At 32.4% G+C, this 25,415-nt stretch overlaps 1 protein-coding gene across 1 annotated transcript; it reads left to right on the top strand.

The window, feature by feature from the left end:
• Positions 1-4,337: 4,337 nt before the first annotated feature.
• Positions 4,338-4,805, top strand: LOC130821580 (uncharacterized). Its single transcript, XM_057687370.1, has one exon. It carries the CDS (start codon positions 4,338-4,340, stop codon positions 4,803-4,805), a length of 468 nt encoding a protein of 155 aa, XP_057543353.1.
• The last annotated feature ends 20,610 nt before the right edge of the window (positions 4,806-25,415 follow it).

Here is a 25,415-nt window from a genome sequence, read left to right as displayed (position 1 = left end):
TAATGATATTTTTTTTAAAAATAAGTTTTTCAAGTTTATCATATAATAACTAGTTATTTTTGAAAAAAATATAAAAGAATTTAAAAACTCATAATTTGATTCCTTAACTTGAACCAAACAGTCACAAAGGGAATCAATGAGCATTTCATTTCGTTTCTTGAACACAGCCAAACGACTAAGCTAAATTAGGGGAATCCATTCCTTTCTCCTTCATTCCCCTTCCTCATTCCATTCTGATTCTCTTGTGCGAACCAAACGGCCCCTTAATCTATTCAAGGTTATAACTTGTAAGTAAAAATTGATCATTTTAATGACAAAACTGATCACTTTTAGATCAAAATTGAATTTTTTTGTTAATTTTCTTTAAAAGTTATAACTAATCATTATATAATAATTTATCACTCTATGGTCTGAATGGATCACTTGAACGTCGAAATTGAACATTTTAATGTCATAACTGATCAATTTTAGGTCAAAAATTAAAATTATTTATTTTATTTTATTTTATTTATTTAATGTTTATTTTAAGTTAAAATTGTTCTCTTTAAAGTCAAAATTGATCTTTTTTTCCTTTAATTTTTTAATTTTAGGTCATTTTTATTTTGGAAAAATTTTTCAAAATAATCTCACCTATTGTTCATCTGCTGTGAATAATCCCTACTATTGATTATTTATAAATAATCCAACCATTGTATATTATTTGCTGACAATACCCCTTTTCACATTTTAACCGGCTAATATAGGTTCGTACCACCAAAGAGGAGTCGGGTAAAACCAACGAAGAAGCATAAGAGGGAAGAAGAAATGAGTGTAACAGCTAGTAGGTACCTACAACAGGCGGTTAAAATGTGAAATGTGCAAAATGGGTGCTGTGAGCAAATAATATACAAAGGTTGGATTATTTAGAAATAATCAATGATAGAGATTATTCACAGCAGATGAGCAGTAGATACGGGGGATTATTCTAGATAATTTTTTTTTTATTTTTCATTTTTTGACTTTTAAGCTGATCCATACGAACGGTCTCAATATGAGATGTCAGCTCACTAATTTTTGTGATACATTTAGTAAAAGGCAAACTAAAAAAATATCTTAGTGACACGAATCAAAACTATAGTTGAAACTTTTCTCATCTAAATGATCTGGGTAAAATATCATTAAATTCAGTTAATAGAACAAACTTCATAATTAGATAAATTTCATAAAAGTATATCAATTAATTAAATATGTTAAAAGGAAAAATTACTATAAAAAATAATAAAAAAATATACATACATTCAAATATTTGTTACATCTTATTAACTATTTTAATCTTTATATAATATATAGTATATATTTGTATCTATACTAATATACATACTAAAATAAAAACCAAAAAATATCTTAGTGACACATGTGAATTTATGATAGAAAATTTTTCCACCTAATTGATATGGGTATAATATCATTCAATTCAGTTAATAGAATAAACTTTATATTCAGAAATATACCATATAAGAATATCAATCAATTAAATAAGTTAAAGTAATAAATAATAATTAAAAAATTAAAAGAATGATAAACACTTGGTCTCAATCTTATCAAACTTTATATTTAATCAATGATTTAGCCAGACCATTTTGAGTAGGAACATGAGCCACTTGATGTTCTACGTCAATTCCAATTAACGTACAATAATCATTAAAAGTTTGAGATGTAAATTTTTCAACATTGTCAAGCCTTATTCGTTTAATTATATAGTTTGGGAGTTGATTTCTCAATCGAATGATTTGAGCAAGTAATTTCGCAAATGCCACAATTCTAGTTTATAAGAGACTTACATGTGACCATCATGTCGAGGCATCAATCAACACCATTATATATCTAAATAGCCCAGAAGCGGGATTAATTGGCCCACATATATCTCCATGAATTCGTTTTAGAAACTTATGAGTTTCAGTAGCAATTTTATTTAACAATGGTCTAATTATCAATTTCCTTGTGAGCATGCAGAACATGATTATTCATCTAGTTGGGGAATTTCATTTTCTTCATTGGATGCCCAATTGAATTTTCAATAAATTTTCACATTATTCCCATACCAGAATGACTCAATCGGTCATGGCATCAATTCATCATTTCTTTATTATCTAACTTCTAGTTGGACACCATGTTTACTTCAACCAGTTTTATATCAATATCATATAATCCTGATGAGTATGCTAGTAATTTTTCATGAATGATTTTCTTGCCGCATTTTTTTAATGTGATACATAAATATTCATAATGATTTTCGGTCATGGGTTCTAAATGATAACCATTTTTGCGTACATCTTTGAAACTTATGAGATTTCATCGAGATTTATTCAAATGTAAAGCATCTTTAATTATTAGTTTTGTCCATTTGGAAGTATTATTTAAGCTTTTCCGTATCCTTCTATTAGTTTGTTAGTTCTAGAGATTGTGGTGTTATCCACTTTCATCATCTTCAACTCAGAAAAATATTCTTTGCACTTTAGGATAGTGACCTTTTCCTTTTTTTTGGAAGCCAGATACAGCTCCACCAAATATTTAGCAGTACGACATGTACGTGCCCAATACCCTGTCATACCACATTTGTAACAAATACTTTCTTTTCCTTCTTGATGGCTATTTTTATTGTGATATCCAACTTGTTTTCCCCTTTCAAAATTATTATTGTAATAACCATTTTGACAATTTTGGGGAAAGTGGCCTCTACCGGATCCTTGGAGCTTTCTACCATTCCCAATAAAATTTCTACGACCATGTCCTCGTCCTCTTCCTCGGAAATTTTCGTGTTCTCTACCACAGTTATTATAAGTTTCACGACCTTTATTTTAAACAGCATGTGCTTCAGGCACATGTGTTTTAGTAGAGTGTGTCTCAAGGATAATCTGAGATCCATGAGGTCTTATATTATGATTTTTCCAGACAAGACTATTATGTTGTTCAGCCAGTGAAAGTACTACACTTAGATCTGAATATCTTTTGAAATTTCTTTTCCTATATTGTTGTTGCAAAATAATATTTGATTGATGAAAAGTAGATAAAGTGAGTTCAATCATTTCTGCATCAGTCACCGAGTGTTCACAGTATTTTAACATTGATGCTGTTTTGTATAATGTTGAATTCTACTCACCGAGAGTTTTAAAATTAGAAAATCTTAAATTCTTCCACTCATTGCTAGCTTGTGTAAGAAGCACCCTTTTGTGGTCATAAAATCTTTCAATAAGGGAGTCCCACAAAGTTTTGGGATCTTTTATGAATAAATATTTAGATTTAAGGCTATCATGTATATGATGACTCAAGAGGACTAAAACTTTGGCCTTTTCTTGATTTGTAGCTACCTTGTTTTTGGTAGCTTGAGTTCCATTTGTTGTATCCTTTCTTTTACTTCTAATACAGTATGTTCAAGTCCTTAAACTTCTAAGTTGATGATCACATCTTCTTTCCATCTAAGAATTTTTGTCCAGTTAACTCTAATATGTTGAATAATCTTTTGGTAATCTCTGCCATACTTGCTATATAAATATAATTTATTTGTTGGTTTATGACAATGTACTAATTCCAATATTTTTATAATAATAAACCATAAGAAAAATTATAATGTTTTAATTTTATGATATTCTCTCCCTTGGTTTATTATTATGCATTAGTTGAGAATAAAAAAGTTAGGAATAAATCAAGAACAAGAGAAATAATAATAATAATAATAATAATAATAATAGTAATAGTAATAGTAATAGTAATAGTAATAGTAGTAATAATAATAATAATAATAATAATAATAATAATAATAAAATAATAACAATAATAACAACAACAACAACAACAACAACAACAACAACAATAATAATAATACCTATCATACGCAGCCAGACTTCAACTAATAAATTTTGTGTTGGTTGGCGTCTCAACATATTGGTGCTAGATTTTCATCATATCTAAAAAGGTTATTAGTATCATCAATGTTATACGTAGGTCCTTCTTGTGGTTTGGTACAGCTAAATCTTAGAAACCGGGGAAAGTTAAATGGTTGAATGTGTGTAACCTAAGAAATTTGGAGGTTTGGGCATTCGTAATTTGTTGCTTTGGAATCAAGCTTCCATTGGCAAAATTGCATGGCATATTTGTTGTTTGAAGGATTCTCTTTGGGTTTGATGGATTCATAAGATATATACAAAAGGTGGTAACTAGAGAATCTTTAATGCTCCTCCAATAGCTAGTTGGATAATCAAGAAATTGTGCAAAGTCTAGGACCTTTTATGGCACTGGATTGATTAGGATCAATACTCCATTATAGAAGTGCACCTGGAAATGCTGAACTCGAAAACAAGATGCAATGGAGAAATCTAGTTTGGAGTAGATATTCTATTCCTAAAACTAGAATCATTTGTTGGCTCATGGCTCTAGGTAAGCTCAGAACCAAAGATAATCGTCATAGCATTGGAGTTACTGATGATGATTTATGTCTACTTTGTGCAACTGCAACTGAAACTAGTGCTAACTTGTTCTTTGAGTGCTCTTTCAGTAACCTTTGCTTGGATGGAATCAAACAATGGACAAGAGTCAAGCTGAAGTCTGTTAGCACAATGGATACCCAAAAATTTAAGCTCAATAGATTCCAACAACAGATTCGTTGTGCCATCTACACTTCAACAGTGTATTATATCTGGACAACCAGGAATGATGCGGTTTGGAGTGGTTATGTTAATAGACCTGATCAGATAGTCTGTCGAATCAAACAAGAGGTAAAGGCTAGAATTGCTGTAATCTCTAATGGAAAGCAGTTTCCTTGGCTTTAGTCTCTTGTTTCTTTTTGTCTAACTTTGTATTTAGGTTGTCTTGACTCATTGTAGTGCTTGAAGGCTTTCCTTCCCTATGCACATGAAGAGTAGGGTTGGGAAACCCTTCACAGAAAGTGGGTCCATCTTCCATACTGATGCAAATTGGTTGGTTTGCCCTTTTTGTTTTTGACTATTTTGTTTTGTTTTGGCTTATATATAAAAAAAAATTTGTTTACCAATAAATAATAATAATAATAATAATAATAATAATAATAATAATAATAATAATAATAATAATAATAATTTTTCGTGAGTCACTCAAGTAGCTCCAAATCTAGGGCATATATTTTTCAGAGGCTAGCTTTTTGTATCCAAAAGGGTGTGGGTGTTCAGTTTGTTGCTCGACTCCCCCACCAACTTCTTGTAAAAGTATCTTTTCATGAAATGAAATATGGTTTATAATAATAATAATAATAATAATAATAATAATAATAATAATAATAATAATAATAATAAGCATGAAGAAACAAATAGATAAAACTAAAGACAATAAATGCTAAAGAGGGTAAAAAATAGCATATATACAATATATTAGTATAATTAAAATACAAAACGCACTAATGAACAAAAAAGTATGACAAAGAAAATCATGTGCATTTTGTTTCTTGTTCAAAATAAATTACTTCTTCAAAATTATTATAAGTTCTAATGCTAGAAGAAGGACCACCAAACCCTTAATTAACGAGAATTATAATTTGATTTTGGCAAATTTTTATTCAAATCTAAAAGTATGGGAAGAGGAAGAAGATGGATTGTTGCTGTTAAATGAGTATATTGTCGGTGGATGGAGGAAGGACAAGGAGGATTTTTGATGTAAAGAATAAAGTTGAAAGGATAAGAGGTATGTGGTAAAAAAATTGGGGTAATCTATTTTTTATAGAAGGTTATCCCAAATTGTAAAATATACAGTATTATTTATGTATACTTAAAAAAATACATAAAGTAAAAGGTAGTGAAAAAAATGCACATACGATATAAATGCAAATACAACAAATAAAAAAATCACATATTAAATATACGAGAGTCAAAAAATAATGCTAACTGTTCATTTAGGCGGTAAAAGAAAAACAATTAGCCAGCCATATAGGTGATTTAAAAGAAAATAATAACAAAATAAATAAATAATACTTACCGTCTATTTAGGCGGTACAAGAATAGTTAACTAGCCATATAGGCGGTATAAAATAAAATAATAACAAATGAAATAAAGTGTCCTTGCCATTCATAAAGGTGACGTATTATTCAATAAAATATTTTATGGGTTATTTGTCTTGCAACATTTAGTACTTGTTTCTCCCTTATCATCTTTAGTTCTTTTATTCCTTTATGTGTGTTTATGTTTAGTTGATGTTATTGGAGCATTATTAGTTGGTTGTATTGATGAATTATTTGTTGGTCGTACTGGTGGAATATTAGTCGGTGGGACTAATGGATTATTAATTGGTCGTATATGTGAATTACAAGTTGGTGGTACTGGTAGACCATTAATATTATTGGGATATTATATCGAAGCTGATTTAAATCAGTCCTTACTGGGTTTGTAATGAAGGGTATGAAATTATGCTCAATAATCGAATATAAACATGTCTTAGAAACACCTTGGATGACGATGTTGATATTATTTGATTGTTGGTCCATTTTGTGGGTACTGATGAAAAAAAATGCTTAATTAGGTTTATTAAAAAGTAATTACCTTCTTGATTATTAAGGGTAAATTTAGTGCTGATAACGTGTTAAAACTTAGATAAATAAGAAGGAAGTAAAATGAGTAAAAGTTAGAAGATAGAAAGATTTTTACTGATTGGTGTGATTTCTACCTTGGTGAACTTCCATATTTATATGCAAGTTCTACCAACAATTACATTGAATGTATTCACATTAGGGTAAATTCATTAATTATCTTTTACATTATAATTCAACAGAAAGTTTGTTATGAAAAACATAAGCTTTAACCAGTAGGGTAATGACACCTAGGCTACTGCTCACACTCACATATTATACAAACTTATACAACACCTTACTCTGTTTTATACAAATTACAACTATAAGCAGAAGAACACCAAGTCTTATGATGTTTCTAATCTTCTCAAAACACAATTTGCATCCTAGCATATCTATAACTGAAATGAAAGCTTCAAAGAGGTTCAACAATAAAAAACAAATGAAAAATATAATGCAAAGATGAACATAAGTGTTTATGAGATATCATGGATACCTAACCCTCAAATTTAGTTTATTACATTGAATTCAGCAATTACAAGTATAATAAACCTCCCCTTATCTTGAGAACAATCCTCTTAAGATCACAAAATGCTTAAACAATGATGAACACTCTCAAGTTTCAATCAAAGTAAAGCTCTCTCTCAATATGTGTTTGTGGTGCCTTGTTCTTATGAATGATGCTCCCTTTTATAGATGAAGGAAACCGTCTTTCATAGAACCACACTCAATGCACCATCAAAGCACAATTACATCACCAATTAATCATCGCAATTAGTATGACAATAAACTCAATAAACATAGTAATTAATCAAGGAATACTATGCTCTACCAAGTCATACCGTAGCTAAAACATCCCAAAAGGAATCCTAGGCAAAGTGCTCGAATGAAGACCCCATGTGCTCGAACGAGCACTTAGTTCAGAACACACTTGTACAATGTGCCTTGAATGAGCACACCTCTCCAGTTCACTTTTGACTTAGTTTACTTGTTGCCTTGTTCGAGCAACCTTCATACCATGCCTTGCCTTGTTGAAGGCATGGTTCCACCCTTTAGTGAAGCCTCATTTGCCTCACATTAAGCACTTCATCAATCGTTTCAAACTTTAGTTCACTCACATATGACACATCCTCATTGTTCCTCTCCAAAGTAGAAACTAAGACATATGTTCGATTAAGTGATCAAATTCATCATCATTGTTAAGTGTTTTGGCACTTGTATTAACAATAACCATTAGCGTATATTTAGAATAGTTCCGAAAAGATATAGGGGTGTTCAGATATCGGCTTTTACATTGGTTTTTGGTTGACTTTTGGCTTTAGGCCTGCTGGTTGGTCAAACAGCCAAAAAATATTTGGAAAATGGTTTTCAAGCCACTGAAATGTTGTCTTTTAAACTAAAATAAAAAGCTACTCTAGTTAGCTTTTGACTTGTTGATCCACTTTTTCTCTAATAAACAACTAACAGTCAATACAAATTTACCAAACATCTTCATAAACAGCTGGTTTTTCAGCTATCTAAAAAATCGACAATAACAGCCAATATTTCCAACTAGTCAAATAAGCCAACTAAAAAAACCAATAGCCAACAACCAGCAGTCAATTGCTAAACACCCCATACTCCTGCTGTCACGCTATGATCATCCTCAAGTTTAGCTTATACATGTATCGTACATATTTATCAATATTTTCAATAAAGTTCTGGGATGATGACTCATGTTGATATTCCTTATTAACTCACAGCTGATCTGGGAAAGCTGTGTCAAAATAGTTAAGCAACTCCCTCTGCCGCGTTTTTTAGGTCTTTAAAATATTAGTTCTAGTCTTGTTGGACCTCTTGAGTTTTGATGATGACTACACTTAAGCAAATATGTGTTTAGAGATTGTGTGCAGGTCGATATCCGATTAATTGTGATCGTTGATAGTACCTGTGGCTTAGTTCATGGAAATGTACGTGTCAAAAGGATCCGAAAGATGTTAGAAGAAGTATATCGCTTGGGATGTAAAATGGAGACAGCAGGTCTACTGTTCCTAAGTTGGATGTTCTAGCAAAACTGGATTCTGGAAACAGCGCACTGTTCCCAAACCAAAGTCAGCTTACGTTAACTAATAAATTCTGATTTTTATTTTTTAGTTGATGTATTTAAATTAATTTGTTGCATTTATTTATTATAGTTAATTGGCAAAAAGTTTTCTTAAAATTACTTTACGTATGAGCCTCTAAATAAAGATCCTTTATTTTAGGATCTATTTTTAGTAAATATTGGATTTGCTAAAAATAGAAATAGTGGTTGTTGAATGGGTCTTAGCTATCATTATTAACCGTCTTTATACCTACAAGTTAGCAAGTAACCATTCGTAATAAGCATAACCATTTCTATTTATAGCAAACACGTTCCAGCAGTTATTACTGGAACAGGAACTGCTGTTTGTGAAACTGCTGCTTAAAGGGAACAGAACCTATTATTAGGGAACAACGGTTATTGCTAAATAACCGTGGGCTTGAATTGGTCAACTTTAAATGCCTATTTTTAAGATTAACCGTAGGAAGACTTGGTTATTAAAATCCACATTACTCCCATGATCTTTCGATAGGGAATAATGGATTGGAATATTCCTTATTCTTAGGGATTTTAGCTCTATAAATAAGAGACTCGGTTATTCATAAAAACTTGCCTTAGTATGAGCCATTAAATCATACGTAATTTTGGGAAAATTTTTACAAGAAAATTTTGTTTTAAAAATGCCAATTAATTTATAATATTTTCTTGTGCAACTCATTGATTTTATTTTTAGAGAATTTTTATCCTTTTGTAAGGGTTTTTGAGAGAATTTGTAATTAGACTCGGGTGAGTCTAAGGGGGAAATTAGATAGCTTTTAATGAAGCTAGAGAAGAGATTAGCTTTGAGTAAAGCTAAGGAGAAAGCTTCTAGTGAAGCTAGTGGTGAGAATTAGCTTTTAGTGAAGCTAAGTTTGTTGCTTTGAGTGAAGCAATTTGAGAGAGAAGAGTTGGCCTAGTTGATGCGCTTCGAGTGAAGTAAGATGTTTAATGTAATTGTAACGAGTTGCCTTAAACATAGTGGAGAATTTACAAATCCCGAGGGGTCGTGGTTTTTCCTTCTATTTAGGCCTAGAAGGTTTCCACGTAAAAATCGTTTGTCTCTTTTAATTATTTCGCTCTAAGTTTAAGCTTTATTAATTTTATTCAATTCCGCAAAAACAGGGCAAAAACGCTTAAACTAGTAACAACAACAATTCACCCCCCCTCTTGTTGCTGTTCCCGTTTCTAATTGAGTCTACAAGTCTTGATTCCACCATTGTTGTTGAGGTTTAATAATAAAATTTGTGGTATTATGGTGTTGAATATTTTAGTTGGGTCTTATATATTAAAGAAACTTAACAAGTATGTCAGATATAACTGTAGTTGTGAATACAATGATCAAAATGATGGTAACAATGACCAAGATCATTTGCCAAATTCTTAGAAGAAAGTGGACGTCAAATAATATGAAGAGTGTAGCTGAACAATTAAATAGAACTTTTAAGAACACGGTATGAAGTATGATTTTTCATTCAATTTTACCATAATCACTCGGAGAGTGCATTAAAGACTACGACTTACATTCTAACTCGATTACTAACTAAAGTAGATGATAAAATACTGTGAGTTTTAGACTAGAAGAAAAATTAAAGTACTTGTAAGTCGTAGTCCAACAAAGACCCCATATATCTAAAACTCGATTACTTACATTCTTTACATCAAAAATCCTCTTTGTCCTTCCTCCATCCACCGATAATATACTCCTATAACAGCAACAATTCATCTTCTTCCTCTTCCATACTTTTAGATTTGAATAAAAATTTGCTAAAATCAAATTATAATTCTCGTTAATTATAGGTTTGGTGGTCCTTCTTCTAGCATTAGGACTCATAATAATTGTGAAGAAGTAATTTATTTTGAACAAGAAACAAAATGCACATGATTTTCTTTGTCATACTTTTTTGTTCATTAGTGTGTTTTGTATTTTAATTATACTAATATATTGTACATATGCTATTTTTTACCTTCTTTAGCATTTATTGTCTTTAGTTTTATATATTTTTTTCTTCATGCTTATTATTATTATTGTTATTATTATTATTATTATTATTATTATTATTATTATGAACCATATTTCATTTCATAAAAAGATACTTTACAAGAAGTTGGTGGGGAGTCGAGCAACAAACTGAGCACCCATACCCTTTTCGATACAAAAAGCTAACCTCTGAAAAATATATGCCCTAGACTTGGAGCTACTTGAGTGACTCATGAAAAATTTTATTATTATTATTATTATTATTATTATTATTATTATTATTATTATTATTATTATTATTTATTGGCAAACAAATTTTTTTTATATATAAGCCAAAACAAAACAAAATAGTCAAAAACAAAAAGGGCAAACCAACCAATTTGCATCAGTATGGAAGATGGACCTACTTTATATGAAGGGTTTCCCAACCCACTCTTCATGTGCATAGGGAAGGAAAGCCTTCAAGCACTACAATGAGTCAAGACAACCTAAATACAAAGTTAGACAAAAAGAAACAAGAGACTAAAGCCAAGGAAACTGCTTTCCATTAGAGATTACAGCAATTCTAGCCTTTACCTCTTGTTTGATTCGACAGACTATCTGATCAGGTCTATTAACATAATTACTCCATAACGCATCATTCCTGGTTGTCCAGATATAATACACTGTTGAAGTGTAGATGGCACAAAGAATCTGTTGTTGGAATCTATTGAGCTTAAATTTTCGGGTATCCATTGTGCTAACAGACTTCAGCTTGACTCCTGTCCATTGTCTGATTCCATCCAAGCAAAGGTTACTGAAAGAGCACTCAAAGAACAAGTGAGCACTAGTTTCAGTTGCAGTTGCACAAAGTGGACATAAATCATCATCAGTAACTCCAATGCTATCACGGTTATCTTTGGTTCTGAGCTTACCTAGAGCCATGAGCCAACAAATGATTCTAGTTTTAGGAATAAAATATCTACTCCAAACTAGATTTCTCCATTGCATCTTGTTTTCGAGTTCAGCATTTCCAGGTGCACTTCTATAATGGAGTATTGATCTTGATCAATCCAGTGCCATAAAAGGTCCTTGACTTTGCACAATTTCTTGATTACCCAAATAGCTATTGGAGGAGCATTAAAGATTCTCTAGTTACCACCTTTTGTATATATCTTATGAACCCATCAAACCCAAAGAGAATCCTTCAAACAACAAATATGCCATGCAATTTTTCCAATGGAAGCTTGAATCCAAACCAACAAATTACGAATGCCCAAACCACTTAATTTCTTAGGTTACACACATTCAACCATTTAACTTTCCTCGGTTTCTGAGATTTAGCTGTACCAAACCACAAGAAGGACCTACATATAACATTGATGATACTAATAACCTTTTTAGGTATGATGAAAATCTAGCACCAATATGCTGAGACGCCAACCAACACATAATTTATTAGTTGAAGTCTGGCTGCATATGATAGGTATTATTATTATTATTATTATTATTATTATTATTATTATTATTATTATTATTATTATTATTATTATTATTATTATTATTATTATTAGTAGTAGTAGTAGTAGTAGTAGTATTATTATTATTTCTCTTGTTCTTGATTTATTCCTAACTTTTTTATCTACAACTAATGCATAATAATAAACCAAGGGGGAGAATATCATAAAATTAAAACATCATAATTTTGTTATGGTTTATTATTATAAAAATATTAGAATTAGTGCATCGTCATAAACCAACAAAATAAGTATATTTATATAGCAAGTATGGCAGAGATTACCAAAAGATTATTCAACATATTAGAGTTAACTGGACAAAAATTCTTAGAATGGAAAGAAGATGTGATCATCAACTTAGAAGCTTAAGGACTTGAACATACCGTATTGGAAGTAAAAGAAAAGGATCCAACAATGGAACTCAAGCTACCAAAAACAAGGTAGCTACAAATCAAGAAAAGGCCAAAGCTTTAGTCCTCTTGAGAAATCATATACATAATAGCCTTAAATCTAAATATTTATTCATAAAAGATCCCAAAACTTTGTGGGACTCCCTTATTGAAAGATTTTATGACCACAAAAGGGTGCTTCTTACACAAGCTAGCCATGAGTGGAAGAATTTAAGATTTTCTGATTTTAAAACTCACGATGAGTAGAATTCAACATTATACAAAACAGCATCAATGTTAAAATACTGTGAACACTCGGTGACTGATGCAGAAATGATTGAAATCACTTTATCTACTTTTCATCCATCAAATATTATTTTGCAACAACAATATAGGAAAAGAAATTTCAAAAGATATTCAGATCTAAGTGTAGTACTTTCACTGGCTGAACAACATAATAGTCTTGTCTGGAAAAATCATAATATGAGACCTCATGGATCTCAGATTATCTTTGAGACACACTCTACTAAAACAATGTGCCTGAAGCACATGCTGTTTAAAATAAAGGCCGTGAAACTTATAATATCTTTGGTAGAGAACACAAAAATTTTCGAGGAAGAGGACGAGGACATGGTCGTAGAAATTTTATTGGGCATGTTTGAAAGCTCCAAGGATCCGGTAGAGGCCACTTTCCCCAAAATTGTCAAAATGGTTATTAGACTAATAATTTTCAAAGGGAAAAATAAGGTTGATATCACAATAAAAATAGCCATCCAGAAGGAAAAGAAAGTATTTGTTACAAATGTATCATGACAGGGTATTGGGCACGTACATGTCGTACTGCTAAATATTTGGTGGAGCTGTATCTAGCTTCCAAAAAAAAGGAAAAGGTCACTATCCTAAAGCGCAAATAATATTTTTCTGAGTTGAAGATGGTGAAAGTAGATGTCACCACAATCTCTGGAACTACCAAACTAAAAGAAGGATATGATAAAGCTTAAATAATACTTCCAAATGGACAAAACTAATAATTAAAGATGCTTTACATTCGAATAAATCTCGATGAAATCTCATAAGTTTCAAAGATGTACGCCAAAATGGTTATCATTTAGAAACCATGACCGAAAATCATTATGAATATTTATGTATCACATTTGAAAAATGCGGCAAGAAGATCATTCTTGAAAAATTACTAGCATACTCATCAGGATTATATGATATTGATATAAAACTGGTTGAAGTAAACATGGTGTCCAACTAGAAGTTAGATAATAAAGAAATGATGAATTGATGCCATGACCGATTGAGTCATTCTGGTATGGGAATGACATGAAAATTTATTGAAAATTCAATTAGGCATCCAATGAAGAAAATGAGAATTCCCCAACTAGATGAATAATCATGTTCTGCATGCTCACAAGGAAATTGATAATTAAACCATTGTTAAATAAAATTGCTACTGAAACTCATAAGTTTCTAGAACGAATTCATGGAGATATATGTGGGCCAATTAATCCCGCTTCTGGGCTATTTAGATATATAATGGTGTTGATTGATGCCTCGACATGATGGTAACATGTAAGTCTCTTATTAACTAGAATTGTGGCATTTGCGAAATTACTTGCTCAAATCATTCAATTGAGAAATCAATTCCCAAACTATATAATTAAACGAATAAGGCTTGACAATGCTGGAGAATTTACATCTCAAACTTTTAATGATTATTGTACGTTAATTGGAATTGACGTAGAACATCAAGTGGCTCAAGTTCATACTCAAAATGGTCTGGCTAAATCATTGATTAAAAGACTCCAATTAATAGCAATGCAAGAACATTATTAATGAGGTCAATATTGCCATCATCTGCGCGGAGTCATGCAATAATACATGCATCATCATTGATAAGATTGAGACCAAGTGTTTATCATAAATATTCATCACGACAATTAGTGAAAGGTCAAGAACCAAATATATCACACTTGAAAATATTTAGATGTACAGTACATGTCCTTATTGCACCACCACAAAATAAATATTTAGAACCAATGACTGGTGATTTATTTAATGCTAGATTTGCATATTGTCATTTTAATGAGACAATATTTCCATCCTTAGAGGAAGAGAAAGTGGACCCAAACAAAAAGGAAGTAGATCTCACATGGAATGCAATGCATTGAAAATATATGATCCACAAACAAATGCTTTTGAACAAGAACTTAGAAAAATTGTCTATAATCAATATATTGCAAACAAATTATCTGATGCATTTGTAGAAACGAAGCAAGTGACAAAATCATTTGCGATAAAAGTACCAGCACGAATTGAAATTCCCATTGATAACAAAGCCACTGAAAATGAATGTAACGGATTGTTCTTTTCTAAATATAGGTTTAATATAATATAATAGTGAGTAATGGTAAACCGGAAGTTTATCGAGTCGTTATTATTGCAGAAAAATAGTATTTTCAAAAAAAACCAAAACTTAAATTAAAATATAATTTTACGTACATCTTGCTTTAATACATAATTATCGTTATTACATACCCATTATATAAATTACATACTTACTTTATCCTAATATAACATAGACCATACAATAGCTTCTTAATAATCCCATGTAAAGTCACCTGCAGCATCTGTTCTCGTTATAAGGGAACAACCAATGGGAATCGGTCAGCTAATCAGCCGAGTATAAAAACTTGCCAGCATAATACAAGTATGCAAATATGTGCATTTCAATAAGTAATATGAAAAATGATTTATGTAATATAGACGATTCATTTTTTTATGTTAATTATATATATATATATAACTTCTGGTCCTTCTGCTTGAGTACTAGAGCATGATTTACTATCACTTCTGCTTGAGTGTTAGGGCATAGAATCCGATTACTAATTTAATGAATGCAAAACATTTGATCTTTATTTGATATATGTAAGGGTCTGTTAGGGTGAGGTAAACCAAAACCCATAATTTAGTGAGAGTCGTCACTCCTCCAGTACGATGTTGCTCAAGCCACAGGTCAGGTTAAATAACCTTACTGTGTTCGCCGTATTTTACGTGCCGGAAAACACGTCCCACATTTTTTATATGTCGGAATCATAGTTCAGCATTTCAACACAATAATATTTACCAAATAGTGTTGTGTGCCAAATTTCATGCTAAACAAACCAAGTTTGAACTACTTTATAAGAGAAAGTGCCAAAAACGCATAGAAAACAATAAAAACGCAACTTAGCATGTAATTTCAAGCATATGACTATTTTTTTTTATCAATTCTAACCATTTCAACACAATAATATCTACCAAATAGTGTTGTGTGCCAAGTTTCATGCAAAGCAAACCAAGTTTGAACTACTTTATGCAAGAAAGTGCCAAAAACGATTAAAAAACCTTAAAAATGCAACATAGCATGTAATTTCAAGCATATGACTATGATTTTCAATTTTGACCATTTTAAGAAAATAATATATATCAAATAGTATTGTGTGCCAAGTTTTATGCCAAACAAACCAAGCTTGAACTACTTTATGCGAGAAAGTGTCAAAAAAGCTTTAAAAACATTAAAAACATTAAAAACGCAACTTAGCACGTAATTTCAAGCATATGACTATGATTTTGAATTCTGACCATTTCAACACAATAATATATACAAAATAATGTTGTGTGCCAAATTTCATGCCAAACAAACCAAGTTTGAACTACTTTATGCGAGAAAGTATCAAAAACGCACACAAAACCTTAAAAACGCAACTTAGCATGTGATTTCAAGCATATGACTATGATTTTCAATTCTAAAAATTTTAAAAAAATAATATTTATCAAATAGTGTTGTGTGCCAAATTTCATGCCAAACAAACCAAGTTTGAACTACTTTATGCGAGAAAGTGCCAAAAAGGCTTTTGACTATTATTTTCAATTCTAACTCTCTCAATACAATAATTTATACCAATGCAAATAGTGTTGTGTACCTTTACTATTTTCCATTTCGGATATGTGGCTCTCAAACTAGAGTCTATTTGTCCACGCACTTTCTTCATTGTGCTACAATAATAACACATAGGAAAATTATAGGTATTATATATATCAATGCATATAATAGTATTAATGTAATTATATACATCATTTAAATGAAATATCATTAGTAAAATAAAATTACGCATTCAACAAGGCTTTGAATCTTGTGTTGCGAGGTGGGCTTCGAGGTTTATGTAAAGAATCGAAGACGTGCACGATATTAGTCAAAGGACATATGACCAGGAGCATCCAATGAGCACTACAAACGCAAATTTAAAATCAAGATATTAGAGAACATGTGAACTTAGATAAAAATAAGATCAATTTGAAAAATAAAACCTACTCTTCAATAGATGGAGCCAAAATGAACGTGTGTTTGGCTGCGAGCAAATGTTTCAAAGCACCCTCAATATATGTTTTGACATCATTTGGCTTTTGGTCGCATCTAACATCCGCAATCGATTCAGGACAAAACTATCTAATTTTTATTGGAGGTTCGCAACAATTCAGCTCATCAAAAGCCACTCTAAACTCACCAATAAGAAATTCTGTTAGTCGTTCGATTATTAAAACAATTAAACAATAAAGCCCAAAACGTAAGATAATAAACATCACCTCATGTAAACATGGATAAGAGCGATGTTCAACATTTCTCCTCTCAATAATTCTCCGATATCACTCCGACCAATAACTACAAAGGAGGCCTCATCAAAACTGAATTGGTCCTTATTAAGGTGGAGTATTATTGGGTCCTCCTCTGCCATACGTGATGCACATGTGTGTAGTCACTTGAAATCTAGAGAGAGATCCTTTAGCTCCTCTTCAGTCAAAATTGGATTCGCTCCCATCGACTTTAAGCTTTTTGTATCAGCAGATCCCTTTGATGAGGAAACGATCCCTCTCTTAGAGCCCTTTGGACTCTTAGGATATTTATTTAAATTTATACAATTTAATTAGTGTTAGCATACAATCAAAATAATAAAAATAAATAAGATACAAAATGATTATTACCTTGGTAGTGAATCGGACCTAAGCCTATGACCATATGACGAAACTACCTTGGCCCATTCTAGCATTGGAACTAAAAGTGAGAATTCTTCAAACCCCTTTACAATAGTTTCTACAGTCACACTTATGTGGCCACCTATAACAGGCAGGGAATGCACTGTTTGGCCCTCTTTGATTGGCTATGCCACACCATATGAAACCTCAGTTAAGTCGCCAACACTGACAACACCTAACTGAGGCAGCAAAAGAGAACAAGGAGTGGCCTCCTGAAAATTGTGTCGTTTAGTATAATTAGCATCATATTAAAATAATAAAACGCGTTGCAATTTAAATTAATAGGTTCTTATATATTTAAAAACTCTGTACCTTTACCACTGGCTCGGGTGTTGGTTTTGGATTTTGAGCAACGGAGTTCATGGTCTCCGGTGCAGGATTTTGAGCTACGGGGGTAATGGGCTGGGGTGTTGGATTTTGAGCTACGGGGTTAATGGGCTCGGGTTTTTTATTGACCGAAGCCTTAGCATCCCCATGTTGACTTTGCTAATCCTCGACAAACATATTTTCCAAGTCAACAGTGGGTGCTCCCATCTTCTGCAAAATGAATGCAACTTTGTCGAGAACGTCCTTAGTAATTTCCTTTCTGATGGTTGCTACTTCTTCAGGTGGCATCGTTCTGGATGAGTAGCGACACACTCTTTGTCGAAGGCGTTCTTTAATCCCACACAAACGCCTCCTTTTCCGACTACCCGCCCTTTATGGTCTTTCCCTAAGACCATATGGAATGCATCAACATTGCCTCTAGGGTGAACTCCCCCGTTGGTTCTTTTTCCTTCCAGCCCATCTGTTCAAATAAAAAGTGACACATATAACAATTAGTTTAAGTAAATCAAAGCCAAAAAATACAAAACAAATCAAGCATATAATTAATAATTTCAAAACTCATCACAGCATCAGCAACCTTCTTCATTCCCGAAAACGCAAGGTGAACTCCTCATTAGCATGTGCATCAAACACGGAAACACATTCATCCCACATCTTTCTCAAATCCTCAACGAGAGGTGCAAGATATACATTTATGTCATTGCCAGGTTGTTTAGGGCCTGAGATAAGAAGCGAAAGCATGATGTACTTACACTTCATACACAACCAAGCTGGAAAATTATAGATCACTAACAGTACCGGCCAAGTACTATCTTGAGAACTAATATTTTCGAATGGGTTCATTCCATTTGTACACAGTTCGAGCCTTAAATTACGAACTTCATCCCCAAATGTCTTATGCAACCTATCAATACTCTTCCACTCCGGAGAATCAGATGGATGTGTGAGCAAGTGACCTTTCTTCACCCTATCTGCATGCCACCTTAAATTTAACGCATCTTTCTTTATAAAAAACAAGCGCTTGAATCTACGTATTATTGGAAGATACCACAATACCTTAGCCGGGGGCCCTTTAGCATCCCCATCCCCTTTACGCTTGTAATGCGATAACCCACACCTAGGACACTCTTCTAATTTCTCATTTTCATTCCGATACAATACACAATGATTCGGACACGCATGAATCTTTTGGTACTCTAAGCCGAAAGGACACATGAGCTTTTTGGCATAATATGTCGACTTTGGAAGTTAATTTCCCTCAGGATGCATCTCACCTAACGCTTCTAATAACATTTTGAAACTAGTGTCACTCCAATTGAACTTTGACTTAATGTTGAAAATTGTCAACACAGCTGTTAGTTTGGTGAACTTTGTATATCCAGGGTACTAAGGCTTTTGAGAAGCCTCTGTCAACAAGTCAAAAACACGAGGACGTTTTCCTAACTCATCCTCGACTCCCTCCATCATCTCATCAACACGATCTACATCCTCATCGACATTCTCTTCATCTGTCTCATACCCATCAATACGATCTACTACATCCTCATTGACATCCACATTATATTGACATCCTCAACAACACATTTTTCTTTGTAAACTCTCTCCTCACCATGCCAAACCCAAACATGATATGGAGGCCTAAACCCACGTCGAAGTATGTGATCCCTAAGGACATCGACACTATCTACCTTTGATACATTTCCACACTTGACACATGGACAATAAAAACCAACTACAGGGCCTTAAATACTCCTAATGTTCTTGAAAATCTCTTTGCACCATAAGTGGGGAGGATTCCAAAGCATTCCACCCAAACAAGCCTATCATCAAAACTAAAGTTTAAACCTATCTCTACATTATCAAAAAGGTCCTAAAGTGGACTACTAAATCCCATGAATCCTTACCTATTTTTTTTAACTCAAAGACTAGTAGGATTTTTGTTGGGGTTAACTATTCCATCCTCACAATAGGTAGATTTAGGGCTTTATTTTTTCTTCATTAGATCCATTTGATCAACACCCTTACACTTCTCGCCCACAATTGACTTGCGCAACCATGCTGAAGTTTCTTGATTTATAACCCCCAGGACTGTTGTCACAGTTCGATAACTTGAAGACTCTATTTGTGTATCTTTTGCAAATTGTACCATCTTCCCTTTTTATTATCTTGTGACAAAATTCACCTCTTCTTACCTTCATTTGTAGAGTTAGACATTTATTTCCCTCTTAAATTTACCCTTAATACAAAAATGCCCGTAATACTAAATTGCACATGACAATTCAAATGCGTAATAAGTTTTTGCACAGATATAACTTTAAACTTAAAGTGTGAAACAAAAAGAACATTATGTTTAGTCTATTAGATAAAGAAATAGTCCGTATGTAACTAACAACTTTCTTACCATTTAGTATAGTAACTAGATGTTCTTTACTAGCAATACCTTAATAGTTAATGAAATTGGTAAGATTATGGCACATAATATGATCAGATGCTCCACTATCAATAATCTATGTACTACCTTCAAGACAACATAAGAGAAGATGCCCATCATTTATGGCACGTAATAAGTATATTAACACTCGTCACCCTCCTTTCTTGCTTGTTGATACTGTATATTGGTAAACTTTACAGTAACTAACCCTTCAAAAGTATCTTTAGGAGACTATTCCCATTACCATTCATAAGAAGGTAGAAGCTGGTTCCCAAAGGGAACAGGGTAAAGCTGTAAGGGAAGAGGAAGTCTCTAAAGAAGAAGAGGGTGAGGCACTAGATATTAATGATGATGATGATGATGACAGTAATGAGGAGGTTCGAATGCCGGTCAAGAAGAAGCCTGTTGTGACCCCAAGGAAAAGTCGTAGGCTTGCTTCCAAAGGAAAACATCCGGTTGTTAGTTTGGATGATAACTCTTCCTCTCACACCGCACTTGAGCCGCAAACAACTGCACCTCTCTCACCAAAACCTGCCACATCACCTACACACCATATTCCATCACCTCCACCTTCACCTATTCTTGCCACACCACCACCATACATCTCACCTGATTTAGGTTTTGCTGAATTCACTAACAAATCCTTTATTCCCACAGCTCTAACAGATCTTGTTCTCTCCCAGCTAAAAGATTTGCAGTCCCAGCTCTTTGCTTTTCAAGATGAGGTTCGTGTCTCCCTTGCATCTATCACTGATCAGCTTACTCTGATGGAAGCCCGTCTAGGAGCCAAGCTCGATACAGTGGAAGTGCAGACCGAATTCATAGACGAAGAAGAGCATGATCCTTGACTCCTCTCTTCTTTACTCTTGCTGACCAATCAATCAATCAATCAATCAATTAAACATTTATTTTCGTTTCAATGTACCAAAATGAGTACAATGTCTGTATCTTAATACTCTTTTAAGCATGGCTACTAACTTTCCTTTTGTTTGTGACTTTAATACATTGCATAACTAATCTGTATAAATTACTATTTGCTTTTTATCACTGCCACTGCCTGCTTATCCTTTTAATTGCTATTCTCATATGTTTAGTGTTGTGGTATGAAGGCTCCTTTCCTTTTTGAATGATGTCAAACGGGGGAATATTTGGCAGAAACTTAAAGGTATGCTTGATCTATGACTTAGTTCAATATTCTTATTTATTTTACCTAAGGATAGTGAGTATGCTCTGATGATGTTCTGATAGTGAAGCTCTGATATCCTAATTGGTTAAGCTTTGAATATTAGCTCTGATTATTCTACTTGGTTAATTGAAAAATGAAAAGCTCTGATATAATATGCTATATATTTTAATATTCTAGACATGCTGAGCTCTGATTATTATACTCTAAAAAGGAAGTATAGTATAGATTTGCTTTAATGCTTTAATTTGATAACATTATACTTAGGCTTTATACTTTAATATATTTACATTTGACTTGAAATATATGTTTTGATGAAATCCTTGATTATATGCTCTGATATGTTTACATTTAAATGAATAATATATGTTTTGAATATTTGCTTTGGTACTTAGTATTATTATTGCTCTGGTACTCAGTATTAATGTGATGATGTTCTAATTATGCTCAGGTTTAATATCTTAGTAAGCTATGTTATTTTATTTTAGATTTATTTAAAGACTTAAGCAATAAACTTCTTCTAATGCTCTGATCATGCTTATGTTATTTTTAAATAATTCTAAATATTAGATTAATCTGTTATTTTTTTATGCTTGGTAAATTATATTGTAACGAGTTCATTTACTAAGTTATGTAGAGTAGCTTTAATCTCTGGCATGCTTTAAAATATTGGTTTTACTCTATTTTGTTTAAGTTTGTTTAAAAGTTTGTCATCATCAAAAAGGGGGAATTTGTTCGCTCTTTTAGGTTTTGATGATGACTACACTTTATATAAACAAATGTATTTTTAGAGATTGTATGCAGGTCGATATCTGGTCGTGATTAAGATCGTTGATAGTGCCTATGACTTAGTCTATGAACGTGTACTCGTCAAAAGAATCCAATGAAATTAGATAAGGTATATCGCTTAGGATGTGAAATGTAGACAGGAGGTCTTCTGTTCCCAAGTTTGATGATATGACGTTACTGGAAAATGGAAACAGTACGTTGTTCCCAAACTGAAGTCTAAAGAAGTTACGTCTGCTGGAAAATTCTGATTATTATATTTTCTGATTTTTTGTTGATGTATTAGTTAAAATTAATTTGTTGCATTATTTAATAATTAAGTTAATTGGAAAATATTTTTTAAACCATCTTAAAATAACCGTGTGATTTTAAAATAGTGGAATATTTCTCTCCTTATTTTCTCCTTAAAAATAGGCTTTTATTTTGGATCTAAATTAAGTGAGTAACTAACTTACCTATTATTAGAAAAAGGGGAACCATAGCTTCGTTATGGAAATAATTACAAGTGTTTAACCGTGAGTTTTCCTTATAATTCAAGATCCATATTATTCTCCTTAATTTAAGGGATAAGGGAATAATGGGTAGTTACTTTCTTTTTCTTAGCAAAACAAACTCTATAAATAGAGGACTTGTTTGTTTCTCAAAAATTGCATTCGTATGAGCCAAAGAAATCATACGAGAGAGATTGAGAAAATTAACAAGAAGTATTTTGTTCAAAAATTGCCAATTAATTTATAATATTTTCTTGTGCAACTCTTTAATTTTATCTTTAGAGAATTTATCCTTATAAAGAGTTTTTGAAAGAATTGTTATAACTAGACTTTGGTAAATCTAGGGAAGAATTAAAAAGCTTCTATTGAAGCTAGAGAAGAGAATAGCTTTGAGTAAAGCTAAGAGAGAAGCTTCAAATGAAGCAAGAGAAAGAGAAAGAGAAGTTGGCCTAGTAAGAGAAGCTTCGAGTGAAGCAAGTTGTTTTATGTAATTGTAACGAATTGTCTAAAACATATTGGAGAGTTTTGAAATCACGAGGGGTCGTGGTTTTTCCTTCTATTTAGGCCTAGAAGGTTTCCACGTAAAATTGTGTTGTCTCTTTTACTTTTTCGCATTAAGTTTAAGTTTTAATTCTTGAATTTAATTCCGCAAAAAACAGGGCTAAAATACTTAAACTTATTAAAACAACAATTCACCCCTCTCTTGTTGTTGTTCCCATCTCTAACACTGTCTACAACATTGAATCACAATAGGGGTCACATTGATTACTATAATAAGTGAAGAGAGTAGGAAGACGAATGATAAAACTTGGTCCACAGTATTTTAGTATGGTCCACACAAGAGTTTCTCTATTCACTAGCTCTTGCCCTAAATCAGATGAATGTAAGAAATATACTAATGTTAGATTCATAGTGGGATCTACCAATGATTGATCATTCTAATTGCTTTTCCATTTCCATGATACACCATTTTTTATTTAAAGAGGCTAGGAAAGGAACAAGAAAGAAAGGTTTCAAGATGGCGTTTGTGACCAGATACAGAAAAAATCATTCAAATGAAAGGAAACTCTCAAATTGGCTTTGTTAACATGTTGAAATTTACACCAAGAGTAGTTGTACAGTGGAGGAACTAACTCCTAACTTTTAGTATTTGACACACCTTCATCATGAACATCTAAGAATTCTTCTTTAGTTTGTGATTGTTTATGTTTGGTTATGAAATTAGATGTAACAACAAGCCAGAAAATAGAGTTATTCCATATTGAAGAGCAGTTATAAATCATAAGATCTAAAGTGTAAGTGATAGACACCCAGAAGTGTTCAATGATCCTGCTATAATGAAGATAAATCTTAAACCTGCAATTACAAGGTTAGCCTTATCCGAGGATGATCCTCAAAAATGTCTCTTTGATGCTCAAGTCGGTCCGGAAAATAAAAATATAAACATATAAGACTCAAATAGAAGACTAGGCCTCAAGATTTGGTAGGATGATGATATTAGAATTCTAGAAAGAGCGTAGTCAGAGGTTCTCTGAAGAAAAATAATATAATTAACACTATATAAGTTTAAAATGTCACATCAAGTGGGTATTTATATATATATTATTTGAAAATAGTTTTGAGGATTAGAAAATATGATGAGGCGATGTGAGATTATTTAATTGCCAAAATTATTATCATTGAGTTTTCTGGGAAAATGATTGGATAGTCACTTATATTATACTTAATAAATGATGATTATTTTTGTTTTATTTTAGGAGGTATTTAGTCAGTTATATATATTATATGAGTGTTCATTCAGGTAATCAGGTCAGTTTCGAACGGGTTTCATTCGGTTCAGTTTTATTTTGGATCAATTATTTTTCGAATGCGTGTTACGGCGGGTCACACTCAGGTCAGGTCGGTTAGTCACGATTCGGTTGAAGATCAGTTATTTGAGCTATCGAGTTAGCATCTATTCGTTGTCGGTTGAAGTTCGTGTCGTATAGTCTATCGGTCTCGAACTGTCTTCGGTTAATAATTGGTTCGGTTTTACCGGCTATAGATCGAGTTCGGGTATTATTTTCCAGTAGAATTCGGCTACAAATTACTAATTACTATAGATCGAGTCAATATCAGATTAAGTTGTTAAGACATTTTTTAATTGATGATCAGATTCTCCTTAGTTAAGGCAAAATAGTTTAAATGCAAATCAGTTAGTGATTATTACTTTGTTACTTTTACTTATTTGACTGTAAATTAAAATTAAAGTTTTATCATTTATCATCTAATTCGATTAAAAATAGTAAAATAAGCATTGATTATTGGTTATTAACTCTAAATATATGAAACCATGTATGTTGAGGTGTTCATTCGGGTGATCGGGTCGGTTTCGTACGGGCGTCATTCAATTTGGTTGTATTTCGGATCGGTTACTTTTCGGCTGTGTGGTTTAACGGGTCACACTCGGGTCGAGTCGGTTAGTGACGGTTCGGTTGGAGATCGGTTATTCAAGTTATCGGGTTAACATCGGTTTGGTGTCGGTTGAAGTTCGTGTCGAGTGTCAATCGGTCTCAGGTTGTCATCGGTTACTAATTGGTTCGGTTTTG

This window comes from Amaranthus tricolor, chromosome 8, assembly GCF_026212465.1.
Source record: "Amaranthus tricolor cultivar Red isolate AtriRed21 chromosome 8, ASM2621246v1, whole genome shotgun sequence".
NCBI classification, from domain to species: Eukaryota; Viridiplantae; Streptophyta; class Magnoliopsida; order Caryophyllales; family Amaranthaceae; genus Amaranthus; species Amaranthus tricolor.
This window is presented reverse-complemented; position numbering and strand designations above follow the sequence as displayed.

Excerpts from the sequence above, each read along its gene's own strand:
- LOC130821580 (XM_057687370.1), top strand. The coding sequence starts at position 4,338 with ATGCAATGGAGAAATCTAGTTTGGAGTAGATATTCTATTCCTAAAACT.